This window comes from Neodiprion fabricii, chromosome 4 (genome assembly GCF_021155785.1).
Source record: "Neodiprion fabricii isolate iyNeoFabr1 chromosome 4, iyNeoFabr1.1, whole genome shotgun sequence".
Taxonomy (NCBI): Eukaryota; Metazoa; Arthropoda; class Insecta; order Hymenoptera; family Diprionidae; genus Neodiprion; species Neodiprion fabricii.
The window spans coordinates 9,259,996-9,280,544 of record NC_060242.1 but is presented as its reverse complement, the minus strand read 5'-3'; the positions used below and the strand labels follow the sequence as shown (position 1 = coordinate 9,280,544).

The window sequence follows — 20,549 nt, the reverse complement described above, 5'->3', positions numbered from 1 at the left end:
AAATGTCGCGACAGCATGTCTCTATCTTTTATAGTTACGTCACAGTAAGCGTCCTTTTATTAAGAACTAGCAGCCCATCCCGGCTTCGCACGGGCATATAATAATATTATGTAATAATATAAATGTTATTTTTTTAGAAACTCACTGTAAACATTGTGTATTTTCTTTCATTATATTATTATATGCCCGTGCGAAGCCGGGATGGGCTGCTAGTTGATTATAAAAAGATCTGTTGAAAAATTTATTTGGATAATAATAAAGCATACGTGTCCGGTTATTTTGGGCGAAGAAGAACATACTTCAGTTACGAGCAATTATGGAATATAATCGTCGCTGGTTTTGCATGATTTGAGATGGATTCAGCCCATTGAGTATTTCTAAGAGTCAATTATTCCGTCCTCCACATCACTCTTGTTCTCTATTTGGTGTTCTGATCAACATTGAGACAATTCAATTGGAAGCTCAAAGTAACCGAGACAATGCGACTGACTTTATATGATGAGCATTACGTTTGGTAAGTTTTTTAATCGCCGAAGATGCTTATCTAATTTTTCAGTATTATTACGAAGTTCTTTAATTGAAATGAGAAAGCAGTCGTACATGACGATTACCACGAGAGTCAACATCTGGTAAATACTTGCTCTAAGCTACTTTAACTTCAGAAATAAGTAAGAATTTTCCATTTTCAAACTATTACTTACTATTTTGTAAGACAGTATTGAATTAAAGGATTTTTCTAAAGTGTACAAACCACGTTAACATCGATGTTCAATGAAAACTAATACAGTTCATATTCGTACAAAGAGATGGTTAGAAAAATTTGTACAACCAACAAAAGGGTATGTCATGTTCACTGACAGCATTAGCAATCTATAAAAATTCTTCATCAAATGCCATCTGTATTTCATGGTTTATTTTTATTATTACTGATACGTGATACAGTGTGTGTTGGTGAATTTTTACCCTTATCAACAGCAACTTTGAAACCCAAATCAAATTCGGACTTGAACATTTCTCTGTAGTAACTTTCCTTGACCGTTTCACTATCCGGTATCCCATCCTCCTTACATTTTTGAAGATATAACTTATGCATGGCGGCAATGCTCAAATTTGAGTCCAAGTATCTCCTGTTACTCCGATCTCTGGAATTTAGTTTTTCAGCAGGAAAAGAATTGATGTGCTCGCGTACTCGTTCTTTAACTTCTTCGCTTTTCTTCGTTTTTGGCGTATGCCTGCCTCTTTGATCGGGGCCAATAATTCCACCTGGTGACGTTCTTTTCTTCTCCATGGCATGCCTCACGAATTTTTCAGAGACCGAAAATGTGCTCAGAAACATCGGTTTACAAACCGTTAAAACTTCACCTTTGATAAGCAAGGAGTAAGTAAATGTGACCTGTCTACGATGCTCTGATTTAACGTTACCACGACATCTGGTCCGCTGTTTTGGCGATTCTTTCACCGACAGTGCTACATATTGCTTTCGTTGTTCCCAGGTACAAGTTTTCCAAAATACGTTGTGCAGCTGCGCTCGAGCTTCCTCGTCAATTTTGTCACTGCATCGCATGCGGCAGTCACACGGTGGGCCCATTACTTTAGCCGGAACTATTTTACCTGCGTAATTGATTTCTTTATTAGGACTCAACATTCCGTTCTAAATGGCAAATCAATATTTAAACTGCCAGTCCTACGGTAAGTTAAGCATGCGTTCTTGATGCATAACTTTCCGTTTTAGCGGCTTTTCCCTAAAGCGTATTCTTTTACTTGCAATTATACAGAGCTTCGGTTACACTAGGTCAAGACCAGTTCTAAAATATTTGCTACAAAAATAAAGATATTAAATGTGCATGAGTTTTTTTCAACTTTAAACTAGCTCATTTCTGTCTACCGCGCAAATCGATAGCCAGTTAAACTGATTAGTCAGAACTACTGATTTACATGTCATGCCAACTCGATTAAATGACTGGGTTGCAATGCGAACCACAGAAGATCTGTCTTGACCAAAGTATGAAGCTGAGTGCTACTGCTCGTGGGCTCTACTGGTTGGATAATGCATTCTGCTAGCATCCAAAGTCACCCGGGGTTATCAAATGTACTCAACTCTTCAAACATCTTCGAAATAAGATAAGTTGTTAATAATTTTTTACTACTAGCTCACAAACTTGTCGTTAGCTGTATGACATAGTATCCAGAATTAATACAATTTGTGTGATACAATTTTTCTCAAAAATTGTTTCACAACCACATTGCCGACCAGTATTAAGTAGGGGCTCTACAGTGCAGCTTCGTTATATTTACTACATACTCATCCATATATCCAAGTGCATTTAGAAACTAAAAACGGAAAGCAGAATGTTACTCATGAGGCCAGGGATAAATCAGGTAAAAACCTTTCCTCAAATTTCTCGTTACAAACTCATGTCCACATTTGACGACGAAATGTGCAACCTACCTTTCAAACATTCTACGAAAATTTATGGCTTTCTTAATAACAGTCAAGATTTTAAGTCTATTGTTTCTTCACATTTCACTCTATTCCTAAACACTACACACTACGTCGAAGGATTTTTCAACCTTCAATTATGTGTAAACTTTCTTGGTGTCGAAATTCAATAATCGGAGGAAGTCGACATTTTTTTACCCTGAACAGGGTCCTCCTCGGAAGACTAAAAAATGATTTATTAATCAAGATAAACAAAGGAATTTAGTTATAGCTAATATTCTTCTATAAATTAAATAAGTTAAACTAAACGTACATTCGACTACATGAAAAGCCTCAAAATAACGGTGAAACTTTCCAAAGGTTTGAAAAAAGGTCTGAAGCACGCAATGTGTTCGTAAATTCTTTAGAGAATAACTGTAGGAGCGGCAACAAATTTTTCAGTCGTAAGAGTAATGTTATTAGTATGACACAAGTCAAAAGAGCACTAGATTTAAAACTGAGAATTCACACCTAACTTTCTGAACTCAGACAAAGGTAATACAACGGTTATTATGGATAGGATGGATTGCACGAGTATGATGGACTCTATTTTGAGTGACAAACTCACTTATAAAGAACTTAAATTAGACCCCCCTTCAACCCTACAAGTACGTGTTAATAAATTAGCAAATGGTTTTGAAAAACGTATTACGTTATCCTATAAAAGTATTCCAGCTAAATGCTATGGTTTACCAATAATCAATAAAAAAAAAACAAAACATTTCTCTCCACATTATCGTTTCCTTTATAAATAGCCCCACGTATCATTTGGCTAAGTTTATTACTAATGTACTTAAGTCTGTCTGCTCTCAACCGTCGTAAAATGTAAAAGACAGCTTTGAAGTTTTAAAAAGGTTCAGTAATGTGGAGATTCCTGATGGATACACTATCATTTCCCTAACTGTAATTTCTTTATTCAACAACGTTCCCACTGACTTAACCATCGACGCAGCGATTAAGAAATGGGATCAAATTAAAGATAACATCAAAATTCCTCTCAATGATTTTAGCAATGCGTAAAGGTTATGCTTTGATGCTGCTTTCACATTTGACGGAGTGACTTATGCTCAAACATTTGGCTCGCCAATAGGATCCCCTTTATCCCCTATTTTATCTCATTTTGTCATAGAGTTTGAATCAAATCAAAGCTTTAAGATCTTTGGATTTCCGACCGGCTCTTTATTATAGATACGTCGATGATACATTACTTACTGTTCCTTCCGACTCAGTTGAGGTTGTTCAGTCAAAATTTAACAACTTTCATGATAGATTGCAATTCACCTCTGAAGTGGAGGTCAATGGTAAAATTAACGTTCTTGACGTATCTGTAATAAAACATTCAGGTTCGGTTATAACTGATTGGTTTCAAAAACCAAGGTGGTCACAAAGATATATAAATTTCACGTCACACCATTCTCCAAAATATAAAACCGCCGGCATCTATAATTTCGTGGACGGGGAGATCCTCTGGGCAAACTCATTGTCTCATCATAAAAATTTGATATTAATTATAAGATTGTTATTGATTAATAACTGCCCATCTAAAGTAATAGATCAATGCATCAATGACAGTGTTATCGTCCTCAAGGACAGATTAAATTTGGAAGCTGATATTGCTGTTGGAGAAGACGATTTTGGCCATATTATTTATGAAATTTCCTTATGTTAAAGGAGTGTCACAAAGTATAAGTCGAGCTTTGAGTAGGTTCCAAATTGAATGTGTTTATCAAAATAGTAATAATCTTTCAGGGCTGTTTGTTTTACTTAAGGATCGTGTGCCATTAGAAAAAGGCTCAACCCTTGTTCATAAAATGCCTGCGAATGATTGCAATGAATGTTACATTGGGCAAACTAGTAGATATCTCAAAACTAGAATTAATGAATACAAGCATAATGTTTACGCCGAACCGGAAAAAGAAACAACCCTGACAAAACATATATTAGATATTGATCATAATTTTAATTTCGAGAATGTTAGCGTCGTTTGCAGCGAAGAGGATTATAAGAAAAGACTAGTCTTGGAAATTCGCAACATTGTTGGTGACAAAAATACTGTCAATCTCAGATCAAACACTGAAAATTGATACTACAATCTAATTTTTAAGAAACATCGGAAGTAACCTATTTCGTGGCAAAAGATGTAACATTTAGAAACTAGTTATTGGTGCCACAATATTGATACCGAGTTTCCCCTCACATCGTGATCAATTAGTAAGCCATCTTCATCTTTTGCTTTTTTTCACCAGGTGGTTACGACGTACCATTGCGTACATAATTATTATTCAATAATTATTTAGTTGTCAACTAAATAATGCCACCAAAAGAACCTGATAAATAAACCTTAGCTCTCATTCGATGTTGGTGAGCTTTTAAATTTAGCAAATTATGGATTACAACGAATTTTAATGTAAGTGTAAACAATACCCTTATCATTCACTCGATGATGACTTGGCCGCCACTTGAATTTGATTGATTAACGGATACCTGCTTTGCTACGAAACAGTAGCTTTAATTTTACCGCTGTCAGCGATTCTTTTGTTTTCCTTTCGTTTTGAAAAGTCTCGCCGTTATTATGCAATTTTTCACGTAATCGAATGTAGGTTTACTTCGGCGTATTTAATTTACAGAAAAATATTTAGGTATAACTAAATTCTTTCATTTATCTTAATCAATAAATAATTTTTTAGATTTTTGAGAAGGACCCCTTTCAGGGTCGAAAAGTAAAAAAATTTCGACTTCCACACCGACGAAGTCTACACACAACTGCCCACTACCCCCTCTTCCAAGAAACCCAATATTTGAACGATATTTGAACGATATTTGTTTCAACCTCTAAGACTCCTTCTCCTTTGACCAGAGTTCCTACACTTACGGGGTGAGGGCCGTACAGATTTTTGAAAAAATCGATTTTTCGCCAAAAACGATAGCTCATCATCTTGGCAATATCGTCCGAAAATTATAAGGTGAAATTCGGAATTCTCTAGATACTGTGGCCCGTGGACGCTGAGCGCTCTGTGCGGGGAGCAGGTACAACGGCGCGTGTTGGAAGCCGTTTCCTACTCCGTCTCGTTAGAACCTTTGTGTGACAGCAAGCACTCTAGTATTTTTGTGTTTAGTGTGTGTCTGTTGCGACGTGCATTTCCGGCGCGTCTGGAAAAATGTTTCACGGGTTGAACCGGATCGGGATTCGAACCCGGGACCTTTCACTTTCCAGGCCACTGATCTATACACTGACAATGAGCTACCCAGGCCGCTACCGAAACACTTTCCCGGACCGCTATCTGTTTAGCTCGAATTGCCACCTTACACTGTACAAAAATTAATTTTGTGGTCCCACAACAGCAGAATAGCCAAAAACAGCTATAAATCACCAGAAACTTCTATTTTTCTTCATGTAAGACTACTCAATTTTCTAAAAAATACATTTTCGAAATTTGTAGCAGTGATAAAAAAAAACATCGTCGTTAAACCTAAATATTCAATGACAAATTAAATTAAACAGTTGTTTTTTGCAGGGTAAACACGAAAACTTTTGGTAAAAATTGCATCAGTTATTTCTGGATCTGACCATTATTTAAATATTGAACTTCCATATATTTTTTAAAGTTTATCGACAGTGTACTTTGATATGAAATGCAATTGTGTGACTGACAAGGAACAAAAGAACTACCAGTACCGCAGTAAGTCACCTCAAGAAAAAATAGTGCGGCAACAATTCTCGCTGGGCGGTTTACAAATCACTATTTTATACTAACCAACATTTTTTTGTATTTACAAATATTCAATAAAGTACCCTGAAAATTTGAATAGCAGTGGTTCAACAGTTGTGTTGCAAATAAATCCTGAAATTCAGGCTTATTTTCTATCATCTTCTATCGTCTGTACGGCTCTTCCTCCTTAAATCTCAACCAATCAGTCATTTCTTCGCTGGCACAACTAATCAAAACAAATCAACAATTTCCTATTCTTACTGAAAATCCTTTTACGCTCCCACCGTGGTCAACCACCAAGAACTCTATTTTTTCAATTCAGTCTGGTCAAAATGTTTCAAGTAAAATCATTTAAAATTTAAACGAGCATAATCTCTATCATTTAATCCAAGCACAGAATTGTATCCAAGTACTTTTCTATCCATTGAGATTTAAATAATTTATATTCTATCATTTCAGGTTTGATTTTATTTTTTGATTTCATGGCAGAAACTTTGAATTCGGTCACGTTTGGATCGTATTGTGTTACAGTAAATTTCTACTGAGCACGTCAAAGTGTAATTTATTTTGACTAGCATCAAAGTCTTGTATGCATCATTTGCGCCAAAACGTTGCAGATATCACAATTCTATATCGAATGCTAAACATTATAAATTTTGATATGGTTTATATCACGTCACAACAATGTCAATGAATGCATTACTGCAACTCGCGGTAACATAAGTAACTGAGGTATAATTTCACGACATAATGCGACATGGTTTTGCGCTGAAGAGACGGAAAGGAAGCAGGCATAAAAATTGCTTCAACCGAAGTATAAAAAGCGCATAATGAGGGGGGCTCGCTCTAAGGGAAAGATGTTATCACGCGCGCTTTGGGTTACGCGTTTCTCGGTAACAGTGTGATAATATGAGGCTTGGAAATGAGAAAGCACAAAATTTACGCATGAACTGTCGCGAGTTTTTCAGATTCGATGTGATTTACGAATTTCATCTTATCAGTGGCAACCCAAGAAATTTTGTCACGATAAAAACACTATAATGAAGGTAGCGCTAAAATTTGATCGTAATTATCAGAGAGCGACTAATCCACCCTTTAAAATAGGGTGATCGATTTTCGGAATGAAGGAGTGTCGGGCTGCGTTGTGTGAAAATAATTTTTTCTTCCGTTATCGAGTTGAATGCAAAATTTTTCGATTCCAACATCCAGCAGTGCATAAATAGCGCAATATTTTAGATTTTTTATTCAATTTTTTTCAAGCCGCTAGGTGAGGCCAGCTATTTAAATATCTCCGCACTAAACTTGTAAGGTTTCAAAAGAGAAAGCTGATGCTCGTACGAGTCGATTCGCGCGTTACGCCATTTTGAAATTTTTGCAAGTAACACCTAATTTTAGACAAAGAAGACGTATTTTGAATATCAGTAATTGGTAAAGAGATCGAAGACGAATTCAAAGACGTCAATTTTTCCGCATTTTTCTCTTCAATTCATTTTTGTTTCACGGAAGTTTCTGCAAGTCGCGGCGCTAATGCCAAAAGGGCGTACAATTTTTTTTTCGTAGCCAATCGTTCCGTATACTTATTTTCAAGCTAATAATTGAAAAAAAAAAAATTTCAGCCGTATATATTTTTCGTCAATATTTAGTTTGACAATAAGTCTACAAAACGATTGGCCATGTAAAAAAAACATGTTATACACCCTTTGGGCATTAGTACCGCGACGTATTTATTGTCCCTTACCCTCATTGAAAAGTTTTTCAACGGATACAAAGTTGTCAAGTTTGAACCGATATGATATTCTTTATAATTTTAGTTTGGATCGTGAGTAGTGTTCAAAAATTTTTTTGGGTGGGCGAGGAACAATGAATAAATATGAAAGATAAGGTAAAAGAAAAGAGGGAGAAATTTAAAAAAAAAAAATTGTCAATTGATTTTTTGTCCGCATCTTTCAATTTATCTCCGATCTTGGTATGAGCTGCTCATATCTAGAGAATACGTGTTCTCTATCTAAAATCAGACGTTACCTGCAAAATCTTGAAGGAGGAACCCTCCACAAGTCGACTAATATCACTAGGATCATCTTTCCGATTTGAAATCTTCGAAATTTTGTGTAAAAGGTTTTTTCTCATGTCTATTTTCGTTTCTGAGATGTTTGCCCGGGGCAATTAAAACCAACCATGTTGAATATATTGCAGAGATCGAATAACAAGAACGCATGGGCTAAAGTCGGAAATTTCAACTCTGAGTGTTTGTAAACGTTTTCTGTTTAAACAAAACAAAATTTACTGCAAAACTTCTATCCAACTGCACTATAAATTGATTAAATTTTATTCCGATCTAGGAACTTTTTTTTCTACATGGGTTCGGTTGTTGAAATAATGCCCCAAATCTGAAACCGTATTTTAAAATTGGACATGAATCTAATATCTTGATTCTTAGGAAAATTTGAAATTGGCAACCCAAATAACCCGTACAAGTGTATTGTAATAAAAGAAAAAACGAACTGCAAAGAAAAGTGTACGCTTCAAAGGGTTAAGTTCAATTGGAGTGACACTAGAAGTGTTTTGAATGCATCATTGACATTCCTGTAACCGTTTGAGCATCTCTGGGGCTCGCTATGAAATTGCCATCGTTTTTTACTAATTCCACTTTATTCCTAACCTTTCCATCGCGTAAAATATAGGACAATTCATACCGTTCACTCTAACGCACCACCAGCGTGATATGCTGATAATTTAAACATTAATTTAGACAGAGGCTAATTGGTAGGTTATTTGAGACGTACGGTATTTTGAATGAGGATGAAGTTAGTAACGTTACAGTAACGATGCATGTTTAGGACAAATCATTACTTCGCACATTTAGGACTGTTAGAAACTTAGTAAACCATGGTAAGCTAAACATACTTATACATTTCGAAAAGCTAATTCTTTGAGTCATTCAGAAATTGCACGATAATGATTTTTTTTCCTGTGACGTTTGTTACGTTAACGGTACTAACTTCAGTCTTGTTATTCGATGAGGTTGTTGTTGTTGTTGTTTCTTATGCGAAATAGTTTTCCCGGAGCCAGATCTATGCAGTTGAAGCTTGAGCTTGAGTATTTTATTCACATACATCTAATCGAAACGTAATCTCGAATAAATGTTTCCAAAATATTATCGAAAATTATCGCCGTATTTTTTTTCAGATTTTTAATAACTCGAAGGCTTTCTGAATCTTCGCGTGGTAAAATTTCGATACACGTTGGATATATTGGATAAACGTATGTTGAATTGGATACATATCAGTACTAGTTGTGAGTGAATCATAAGTTATTATTTTAAAGATAAGTAGCTCACCTCCAACACCAATATATTCTTCACCCCTGAGCCTAGCGTTTTTCTTTACATTTACTTTCCATTTCTCGGGATGTTTTGAACGTTTTACAATTTCTTTTGTTTCCTTCACAGGTTTTGTCTTTTTGGATCCCCGTGACTTCGGTAATTTCTTCGACGTGGTCTCCTGTACTTGTGTTTCCATGGCAGGTTCGAGGTCCATTATGTGATCTATAAGCATTTATAAAAATGCGTTTAAGGTTGGAAACCTGATTAGAGTTTCTTCAGCTTAATGGTTTTTTGGGGATTCATTAACAGGGCGCCAAATCCATTTCATGGGACTTCCAATGTCAAATTGAAAGGTGAATATACCTGTCCAATGTCAATTTTATACCCGTTTTACACAATTTAAGTATGCACGAATGGGATTAGCCATGAATTCTTTCGAATTTTTTGAAACGGACGTTTTCTCATGACGCCTAATAAAAAATAGTATTGGACACAAGGACAAGACCGCTCTTGGTCTCATCTTGAATTTGTCTTGATTTTTGAGATGCCCAGCTGTATAGCTCGACATGTACAATACACATATCGAGAGGTTCTCTCGAAAGGACCTGCTGGCCATATACAGGTTATATCGTCGACTGGGAGGAATGTGTTATTTTGGCTTCGCCATGAAAAAAATATTATTCCGATTTGGTACGCCTGTATCCGCCTTTAGAGTACAGTTTTAATGAAAGTCTGCGTAAATCGTGTACAACAAAAAATTTCCAAAAACCGGGTTTGCCTGGTATTTATAAACGAAAGGTTTATTCCAAACCTTAGGATCGATGATAAAGATGATGAATTTCAGAATCACACTGAAACTACTGAAACTAGCGGTCAGAGCTAGCGAACATGCGTGACGCGCGACTGAGCACCACTGCCGCTCTAGCAGCGGCTCGTTGCTCGTGCAGCAGAGCACATTACATTTACTAAGCTGACTGTTCTCTGTTGGAAACAGACAAATATGTAAACAGGCAGATGACTGTCAAAGTTTATTGTTAATTTTAATTATTAAGAGTACGGTCAGCTTAGTAAATGTAGGTCGGTATTCACTTCACTAAGGAATGTCAACTTATGTAAGTGATAAATAAGTTAATTTTCCATTTTAGTTTAAATAATATAGATCGAGTAACACACTCGGCGTTCATGTACAATATTAATATTGCAAAATATTTTAACACAATAGATAAAAATAATTGCTAGCTGAGCAAGTTTTATAACGTAACAGTTAGTGACCGAATGCAATTCATGTAATAAAAAAGTTGTGTTTTTTTTCGTATATTAAAGAAACCTGAAGATGGTAGGCAGTGCATACCGAAACGTCATATATAATAATAAAACTGGGTGCTTAATTCGCATCATTTCAACCCTGACCGTCATCCAACGAACATCAAATATTCATAAAACTATGTGTAGAAAATAATAATTTGTAGTCATTTTTTTCTGATTTGTCTGACAATCGACCATAAAATTTTCTACACACGAAGTTGGCTGCTTGAAGCTTCACCACCTTTACCTATGCAAACGTGATTAATTTTGTTGATATTGATTTCGGTAAAGAGCCACCTTCGATTGGTTGTTACAAAAACAATGCGCAAGAGATATGCTAAACATTGGACTGATGCAATTTCGGAATAAATAATAGAATCATCCAATCTTCTCCGATGCTTATTCTGGACGCATATTTTGCATTTTTAGATCAATATGTACGTAGTGTACTGTCACGTTTGCCGTTATTACGGAGTCTCCGGCTCATTGCAAAACACATTATTTAAGATTTTTTTGTCCTGAGAATTGTGATATAAATGAAAGGAAAGGAATTCCTCTTTCGTGAGAAAAAAATATTTGCGATAACAATAAAAAACACCCCCAGATATCTAGATATCCGGTTTCATGGACTCGGAAAACGTTCACTGTCGGATCCGCATTTTCACAGACACGGGTAGAATGTTCTGAGGGAAAAACCACTTGAGTCGATTTTTTTAAAAATTTTAACAACTACCGATACCATTATTGTGGCACTAGAGAGTACTTTCAGAAAATATTACTATAGAATGGGAAAACTAGCATCAGTCCAAGTACAACCTGGCAAAAGAGTTGCTTTTGAATGTACTCTTACGAGAAAGCAAAACTTAATTTGTATTTTTCTTGAAATCACTCTGTAAAGGGAAAGATCTGTATTGGCACACCCTCTTTAATGTATACTTCGTAACCAGATTGTCATTTTTTCATGCATTGCATCGTTCAAACTACGAATCGACGGTGTACTCACTACAGAGAGTAATTATTACTTGTTAGTAATTAATACTTATCGGTTCAGTAAATTTGACCGAAATGACCCTATAAAATCTTCTACAAAAAAATTACCTTCGCTGATTAAGAGTCTGGTTCAGGGAATACTACTGAAAATAGAGATATTTCATTACTGAAACGATTTCACTTCTCCGTTAGTCGAACGCACTAGACCTTCCGCTTCCAAATTCTATGCATTAATATATGGGCCATTACATGTCAATTCAACGACGTTGCGACGGTGACCCTCTTAGATTTGTATGATTTTTTAATATGTTTTTACACATATAGAAAGAAGTCCTCGGCTAAATTTTTAGCTCTTTTTATCTCTTCCCAGTCCGGAGTTGTCGATTTTTGAAGAAATTAACGAAAAAAATTCATGTTTCTGACAACAATTGAAATAACCTAATTAAATGCAAAAATTTTTAAGTATTTTTTGATGCTGTTTCTGAAAAAAAATACAAATACTTGCGTGGGCAAGCGCTGCCATCAAAATGGCAGAGAATTCGCTGACATCTCTACCTCGCTCCTGAGCAAGCAAAAAGGCGGAGTACGTTCTTTCTATTTATGAAAGCTCTACGTCGAATCCTCGTACGTCAGCAATACTATGAGGCTCAATGGAAAAGGAGTATGCACTCTGCGAGTATGTATACCGTGAGTTTTCCTAGTGCCTAATTCAGGCAATCGGAGCTTCAACTCATGTTCAGGCTGATTCATCATATCATAAGTCCCCTGACGTTGCGTTACGTTAACGTTACCAGCTTCAGCCTCGTAAATCGTCAAAGTGTATAAAACGGCGACTTGTCTTGACAAATAAAATAGAAAAATCTTTTATAATAGAACAAGATCTTAATTAATCTGATTGATGTGAAAAATCGAATTTTGACCACTGTATTTTCCAGAAATGAAGATTCAAATCATCAATTGAAGAGTCAAATCTTGCTAATCCTACTGTCAATTCACCAAATTATGCATCAGTGCCAACCGCCAAGAAAAATGGGTCCTAGGGCCAAAGTTTCTCGACAATAGGGGAAAAGAAATCGATAAGATCGAAATGTATTGAAGTAACGATGATACATTGTAACTATGGCATGTAATATTGTTAGTCTTAACCCTCGCATGCTACACCAGGATTTGTGAAACTCCACCCGATGTTTGATCATAACTTCGAGCAAGATGACCGTATTTCCAACTGTTATTTGCCCTCTTTGATAAAGTCGTAAAAGTTGAAGACTCCTGAGATATAATTGATTAAAATATGTTTTCTCTCGAGGAACGCGAGCTTAAGGTTCCACTTTGGAATTCCTGAGACCCCAGTGTGGCATACGAGGATTAATACAACCATTTGTTTGATGTCTCAATTGCATAATTCAAAGTTAAAGATTAGAAAAGAAAGTAAAAATTGTGTTTTTACAACAGAACCGCTGGAAAATGAAACTTACCCACTTCGTTCTGGAATTTATAATACGTAGATTGCATCTGTTGATGTTGGTCCATCACGTCAACACGTCCATTGTCAAACCAGTGAACAACTTCTTTTCCGTCTGATCCAACGACTTGACTGGATGTTTCCAGTTCTAATACGTTTTGGTTCATATTGATGTTCATCTCTTATGCATGTTTTCACTGCAAGAAGAGTGAATTTTGTCTGGAAACAAAAGATGATAAAAAAAAAGGTTGACTTATACATCGTCATCAGTAAATAATGTCATCAATACAGGTACGTTCCCCTTTTCTATAATATGACATCAGAATGGTATAATATAACAATGTTCAAGACGCCTGCCCACCCATTTCACTTCCTGTTGAGTGTGCGTTTTTCAAGTAGTTCTACCGACTCGTTAAGTCGTTAACTAGATAGAGAGAAATATTTCGTCGAGAGAAAATTTTATGCAATATACACACACCGTATTAATATAATAATCCAAAAATTTCATCCCTTGTTAAAGAAGTGTTTCGGTTTGAATGACGATTGAATTAATCCAAAAACTTCACCAATATTCCACCCTCTCGAAGATGTGTATTTCGGGGGCTGGGGAAGTGTGACAATTTTTCATATTATTTTTATTATCAATAAAAAAAAAAAAATGCTACGATGAAAAAAAGCATATGCAATATCGGCAGATTTAATAGTGTAAAAATTCGAAGATTTCACCCCCTCGCAAGCACATGTTCCGGTAGTCGAAGCAATTTTAGAATTTTTAGTACCAACTTGTTTATCAAGACAGACTGTTTTGTGGAAGAAATATTTTTGCACTTTTAAAAGGATATCCTTGTTCTAAATTCTAAGCTGCAACCTCTGAATGCCCACCCCTCGAAAACCCGTTTGCACCAAGAGAGAACTGGATTTTAAATCGACGCATTAGAAAAATTTTTGATGGTAGAATATTCTGTAAATTCAAAACGGCCTTGATTTTTGAGCTGCAACCAAGAATTAAAAAAAATACTTGCTCGTATAACAAGTAAATTTGCTTAAAAATGATTTTGAGATATTTTGTAATTCACGAGGTTCTAGGATGAAGTGACCTGAATTTTATTATATGTACAGTTGATCTTCAACATCATGCATCAATCTCAATGGTACTATTTTTACATAATTTTATGACGTAGTCGGTATTTTCCATCGATGAAATGTCGAAATTTATACGTTTAGCAATCCGAATGTGGTTACTATTGATCCAAAGTGGGACACGAAATTATATCGTGACAATGTATTTCATCCATTTTTTGAAAAGGAAACTAAACCGTTTTTCACACACATGACTTAAGCTGTTTTTTGAGGACATTGTCTATTCCGAAAATATTTTCATCGTGAATAAGCTTCATAGCTGACGATTTTATAATGATACAGGTAATTGTAATCAATGTTGCCGGTGTGCAGTTCCAGATTTTTTTCAACTCATTTTTGGAAACATGTGAATATGCCAGCTTTCGGTTTTCACGTGTATCCGTGAGCGATATGGAATCACTAGAGTAAGAGAAATTTCATTTTTTTATAGTAACTAGAAAAGCACAATAATACGGGTCTCTTCAGAATATCGTATATGGAGCAGTCGGTGCCAAATCGCCGAGTTTTATACATCATCATTTTTATTAATATCTTTCTCGAATTCTGCAGTGAAGAAGCAATGCACAGCCAAAATTTTTACCGTTCATTTAATTTATTAATACCAATGTAAAATAAGAAGTATCCATCTGGGTTGATAAAAAATAACTATAATATACTATAAGAATCCAATCTCCATATAAAACGACGGTTGTTGGCGCAAAAAATATAAACTCGTGACTATCAAAGAACAAAGTTACAGAAGAAGTTAGAAAAACTGACTTGAAAGCAAACGATCGTCCGATAATCCATTGCCCGGTATCAAGCGAACATGGTGAGTTCAGCTATAACCTCTCGTTTTGAAAAATATTTTTTTTTTATAGCAGCCCAGCACCGTCCGTAAAGTTTAACTTAAGGTCGCACGTTGGAAAACTGTGCGAGAAATCTTCATATCAGTAGACCTGTTCTGATGATTACTGAAGCGAATCTCGTTTAAAATTTTGAATAATTCTGATGACGCTAGTTCTCCAGTGCAGAAGTAGGAACGTGTAAATATGCGATCTCTAAAACGGCTGAGCCCAGGCAAAGCGATAATCCGGTATTAAAAAAGTTGTGGATCTCTGGAATCTTGAAATCGCGAAATCTCGAGATCCTGTTAGGACAGTAAGGTTTCATCAGTGTCAGTTTATTCGTTCGCTGATTGGTTCATCTGATAGGACTCGGATATTGGCACTGATTCTGGATCGGGTGATGTCATAGACCTCGTGACGTTCAGGCATCTCTTGTCTCGTCTACGGTCTTACGTACAGGTCTGTAAAAACCAGTGGAGGGGGTAGGTCAGTTGTTGAAGACACATTGGTAGTTCACTAGTCGCCGCTAGGTTCGTTGCGATCACCACACCGTTACAGTGGGTCTAGGAACAGTGTGGCAGACGCCATATTCAGTAAAGATAAACCGCGCAATTCAAAATTGATAAATATCACTTTTGGTGGTTTCACATGATGCGGAATTCACACTTTACATTACTAATAGCACATCGCTGTTTCGATGAAAAATAAACATTATACAATCAAATTAAAGTAATAATAAAAAGCGTACAGCAATAATTTTGAAACGTGTATCCACTTACACATTCAATTATCGCCTTAGGCTCTACTTTTCGGCGGAATGAATTCCGTACCATATGAAACCATCTTTATGCGAATGTTTCTTAATAAACTTTTTAAAAATTAATCGAGAGCCTTATTTTTATGCACTTCCGTGTAAAATTGTATTAAATATATAACAAATATTGAATAACAGGTATACATATTGTGAATTTTATTGCAAAATTTTAACAGACTATGTACAGTAAACTGTAGATAAATTTATAGAAATCAAGTTTTGTACTTGATACGTATACGTAAAAGTAGATCAAAAGTTAGCAATATATGAATGTGAAAATATCAAGAAACAATAAAAATTTGCGTACATTGTAGAAAAATGTATAGAAATAAAGTTGTGTAAAATTGTGATAAAAAATGTAAACTATAAATATACGATTATTTACACGAATAAAAACTTGTTTTTGTATAAATCTCAATTATAAAAAATATTGTAAAATAGTCGACACAGTGACATTGAATAAATGTTGATTAGAAATAAATTAATTTCAAAAGAAATACTAAAAGAAAACTAAGTTTTCTTCTGCGAGTTTCCGAGTGAGTTTCAAGTATCACAACCTGAACTGTTTTGAAGCTGGTATATAATTTGCCCAATATTTTGAAATTCGCGGGATCGTTTTCCTAAAAATGGCGAAGCCAATCAGTACGAGGTACTGGTTTGGGCCACACTGTTCCTAGACCCACTGTAATTAGAACCGCAACGATAACTACTGGCCGCGTTAGAAGCGAAATCTTCCCTTGCTAAATGACGTCCGTAATCGTGGCTTCCAAGCATTGCCAACTCCTTCAGTCATTTTATAATAGCAAAATCGGAATATCTGTCCTGAGGACTCATTACGTTGACGTTACTAGTTTGAAGTACGTGTACGTTTGGCATCACGGTGATGAAGGGACGCTCTTGAAGGACAAAATATTTGTTTATACTTTTTAACAATCACCTTCATAAGGGCGATAAAATGATTACAGAAAATGTTTAAAAAAGTTGATTAAAAACGATAATTTTTACATTTCACATTTGTTTTCGTTAACCTTTAGAGGGCCGGCATTTTTTCCTTGAAATTCGATATCCTTTAGAGATATGATTTATGTATAGAAATAGTTAACACGTCCAATGGAGTTTCCGAGTTATCTGCTGACTCCTAAAACGGGTCTCTTGAGGTTAAACAAGTTATGAGATACATATAAAAAACGAACATACTTGAAGTTTCAGTCGACCAAGGTTGATCAAAGCGTCCCAATGATGAACAAAACGATCGATGTAATAATGCGCCGTAATTACACCATTTTATAGTTTTAAGGGGAGACGGTAAAATTTTGGACAAAAATCAGGTTTCTTATTCTTACACGATTAACTAGCAATTTTTTGTCGGAGAAGGTCAATGTGGATAGTTTCAAATGATTTACACGATTAAAAAAAAGTATTAAGAAATCCACCTACTAATTTTTAGGTTATGGTATGCTTTGGAAAAAAAGTTTCGACCATGTGCAATGAAAATGTATACGCATGGAACCTTCTGAAGAAGATTCTGCCCACTACTATTAAAAATTCATTGCGCACACACTTCTATTGCAAGAGGTTGAAACATTGTTTCAATGCCTGCACTAGTATAATCTGAAAATTGGTGGGCGGATTTTTTAATACGACTTCTCCCCTAAAACAACTACCCAGGTTTTATTCGCTCCAAACAAATTCATCATCGCATCTCATTATCACCGGCAAACTCAGTAGTTGATAACCCGATCAAACTGATCAACTGGAATTTCAGGTGAATCATTAAGGAAAAGCATTTTCCAAACAATTGGTTTCAAAAACCTAAAGTAATGTACAAAAATTCTTTTCAACTGGTGCTACAAACTAGCATAATGTAAAAGAATTTGACTGAGTTCACGGGACATACTTAATATTATTCATTTTCAGCGTTTGAATAAAAATGAATCTGCATCCAGCTTTGTTAGTGGATATAATAATGATGGTCAACAGTTATAAATTACTTTTATCTATTTTGCAACCTGTGTCAAAGGTCATTTAGATGTTTTTCCGTCAAGACTATAATATAGTGTAAAATATTGTTTTAATCATGTTGTGTTTTTTGTGTTGTACTCTTCGTTTTCGGTTTCTACAAATCTACAAAATATTTGCTCTGGAACATCTCAATATGCAGCTCTGTCAGAAATATTAAATTCCAAGATACCATTGGAATTGAATCTTTAGTTGCTACTACTAATGCTCAGGCTAATACTATGCTGTTACAAGGCTGAAGTCAGGAATGTTGATGTAATCAAAATTTGAGATGAATTTTCATTATGTGCTTGAAGTTTGTATCGGACAAGGGTGATGAAGAATGCAAGTTCACACCAATACTAAATTTTGATCAAAGTAAATACAGATTAGTAAATTATCGGAACTCAGTACTAGCAACAACATGAGCTTTTGATCAAGCACTTTACTGATCGAAACTACAGGTACAATATTATTTTGCAGCTATAATATTTTTGATATAGTTCAATTATTGAAATATGATTTCAGTGAAACTTCAGTTACACATTTTTCAAGGGATATGGCAATACTGACGTATAAGGGAGAATAACGTTAAAGTGAAATATCTAAATATTCCAAACATTCATGATTGGAAAATCAAATATATCTGATATTCAGCGTTTTTATAGGTATCATCTTGTCATATTTACATTCACCCCGAGCAAAATTGAGTAATATTATTAACTACAGGATTTCACAGCAGCGTGCGTCTGGTTAAGGTTAATCTAGTGATGTCAAGTAAAAAATCTTTCTGTAGATGAGGCACTGACCTGAACCTGCTCAAACGTGCTTGAAACAGGGACAAACACATATGTAAGACTATGCCATTCAGCATTAGTAGACTACACAAACATCAAAACACGCACACGATCTAGTGGTAAGCAAGTCAAACATCAAACCGTACGTTTCGACCGATAAGTACGGATGATGAGTAAGCTAAAAGTAATTGATGCATCGATTAATCGAGTCCAAAAAAACAATCGACCATGACTCGATTTAATCAGTAAAAATGAATTGATCGATTATCTGTTTCAGATTTTTTTGAAACAGTGCATATAAAACCTAAATTTTGTAAATTTCAGTATGGAATATTGATAGCGGAAAAGTTTTTTCTTAATTTATGATTTCATTCAAACTATTTTTCAATTTCAGATGAAAATATTTATTCACCTTTCACTTATTATATTAAATATGTACTTAGTGAGTAAGACAATGATAATAATTGATACTTAAATCACATAAAACCGATTGTGAGAAATAATAGTTAAGTCGGTCGATTAATTTAGCTTGAAAAATAACTGATTGTATTCAATTAATCGCAAGAAAATAATCGATTTACTCGAAAATAGATTATTTATTGTCATTTTTACTATGTTGTAATAATGCAGAACTGTACAGAGAACGTTAAGGGATGGAATATGTAGCATACAAGTGCAAAAAAACATATATAGGAGCAATGTAGAAGTGAAATATTTTCACATGGCTTGTCGACAGAACATGCCAGGACCAACAAAATTTTACGTATAAACGAGAAAAATGTTCAAGTGCGAAATGTATAACCGAGGTTTCACTTCTAGCCCACTTTATTTCAATTTCTAAACTTACGGACGATTCTATAATTATAAAGTAACAAATTTTTACTAAAAATACATAGGTACACGAGCGGTACGAACTTTAATGTAAAATGTTATGTTAAATGTATAAATGTCAGAAAAGCACTCTTAAAATTCATGAATTTGTTACCTCAGTTGTCGACGAGATATCTACGCCTCTGATTAAACAAATATTAACACACCGTTACCAAAACAAAGTAGTCCAGTTCTCTCAAAAGTGTTAAAACGTCAGTTGAACAGACATATTTTTGATCGTGGATGTTCCATCGATATGGTTCATAGTATAAATTTTCGAAATAATCAACCTAAACCGTTTTTAGGTTAGGTTAGGTTAAGTTAGGTAGAAGTAATTTCACTTTTTCGCAAACATGGTTTGATAATTGATACATTATTATTTTGTAAACATAAATAAAACTTGTTTACTCACGCTTCGCTCCTCGATAAAAACAATCTAATGACATACGTCAGTTCTCGTCACTAGATTTTATTGATTTTTGATTGGGATGTAATGAAAATTATGACGACTTAATTCTTGATCAACACGTGCGAATATCGTTTAATAAAGCCACTAAACCACCGTAATACTAATCCTGAAAAACAACTTCAAAAGTTTTCGGCAAACATAAATGTATGAGTAACTGCCACCTATTTGTTTACACGATAGTATCAAGTCGGTCGGATTCTTAAGCCATATACTCTACGAACAGCGCACAGTCTATCCTACTCCGTGGTCTATCCTGTCAGCATTACGACAGTCTTTCGTCCTTTTCTATTGCGCCGACAGAACTACGATTCCCCATACAGTTAGCCTCTAATATAACGGGTATTCAACTAATTTTTATGAAAACGG

At 35.1% G+C, this 20,549-nt stretch overlaps 1 protein-coding gene across 4 annotated transcripts; it reads right to left on the bottom strand.

The window, feature by feature from the left end:
- Positions 1–898: 898 nt before the first annotated feature.
- LOC124179350 lies at positions 899–20,444 on the bottom strand. Of its 4 annotated transcripts, XM_046563602.1 has the most exons (6): positions 20,127–20,444; positions 18,857–18,862; positions 13,282–13,487; positions 12,493–12,639; positions 9,527–9,733; positions 899–1,611 (listed from the first exon to the last, which is right to left on the bottom strand). In XM_046563602.1, the coding sequence occupies exons 3-6, from the start codon at positions 13,445–13,447 to the stop codon at positions 905–907; spliced, it is 1,227 nt and encodes a 408-aa protein (XP_046419558.1). In that variant the 5' UTR covers positions 13,448–13,487; positions 18,857–18,862; positions 20,127–20,444; the 3' UTR covers positions 899–904. The 4 variants fall into 4 exon arrangements, with proteins under 4 accessions (XP_046419558.1, XP_046419557.1, XP_046419559.1 ...); XM_046563601.1 differs by lacking the exon at positions 18,857–18,862 and having other exon boundaries at positions 20,127–20,442; XM_046563603.1 differs by lacking the exons at positions 18,857–18,862; positions 20,127–20,444 and adding an exon at positions 14,366–14,878.
- Positions 20,445–20,549: the final 105 nt, after the last annotated feature.

What these genes read in the sequence shown, in the direction of transcription:
- LOC124179350 (XM_046563602.1), bottom strand. Translation starts at nt 13,447, where the DNA reads ATGAACATCAATATGAACCAAAACGTATTAGAACTGGAAACATCCAGT. An exon ending in TAAATTCCAGAACGAAGTGG is followed by an intron (nt 12,640 to 13,281) that starts GTAAGTTTCATT and finishes TGTCAAGACAAG; the next exon opens with TCGCCGTTTTATACACTTTG. An exon ending in AGGCACTAGGAAAACTCACG is followed by an intron (nt 9,734 to 12,492) that starts GTATACATACTC and finishes AAATGCTTATAG; the next exon opens with ATCACATAATGGACCTCGAA.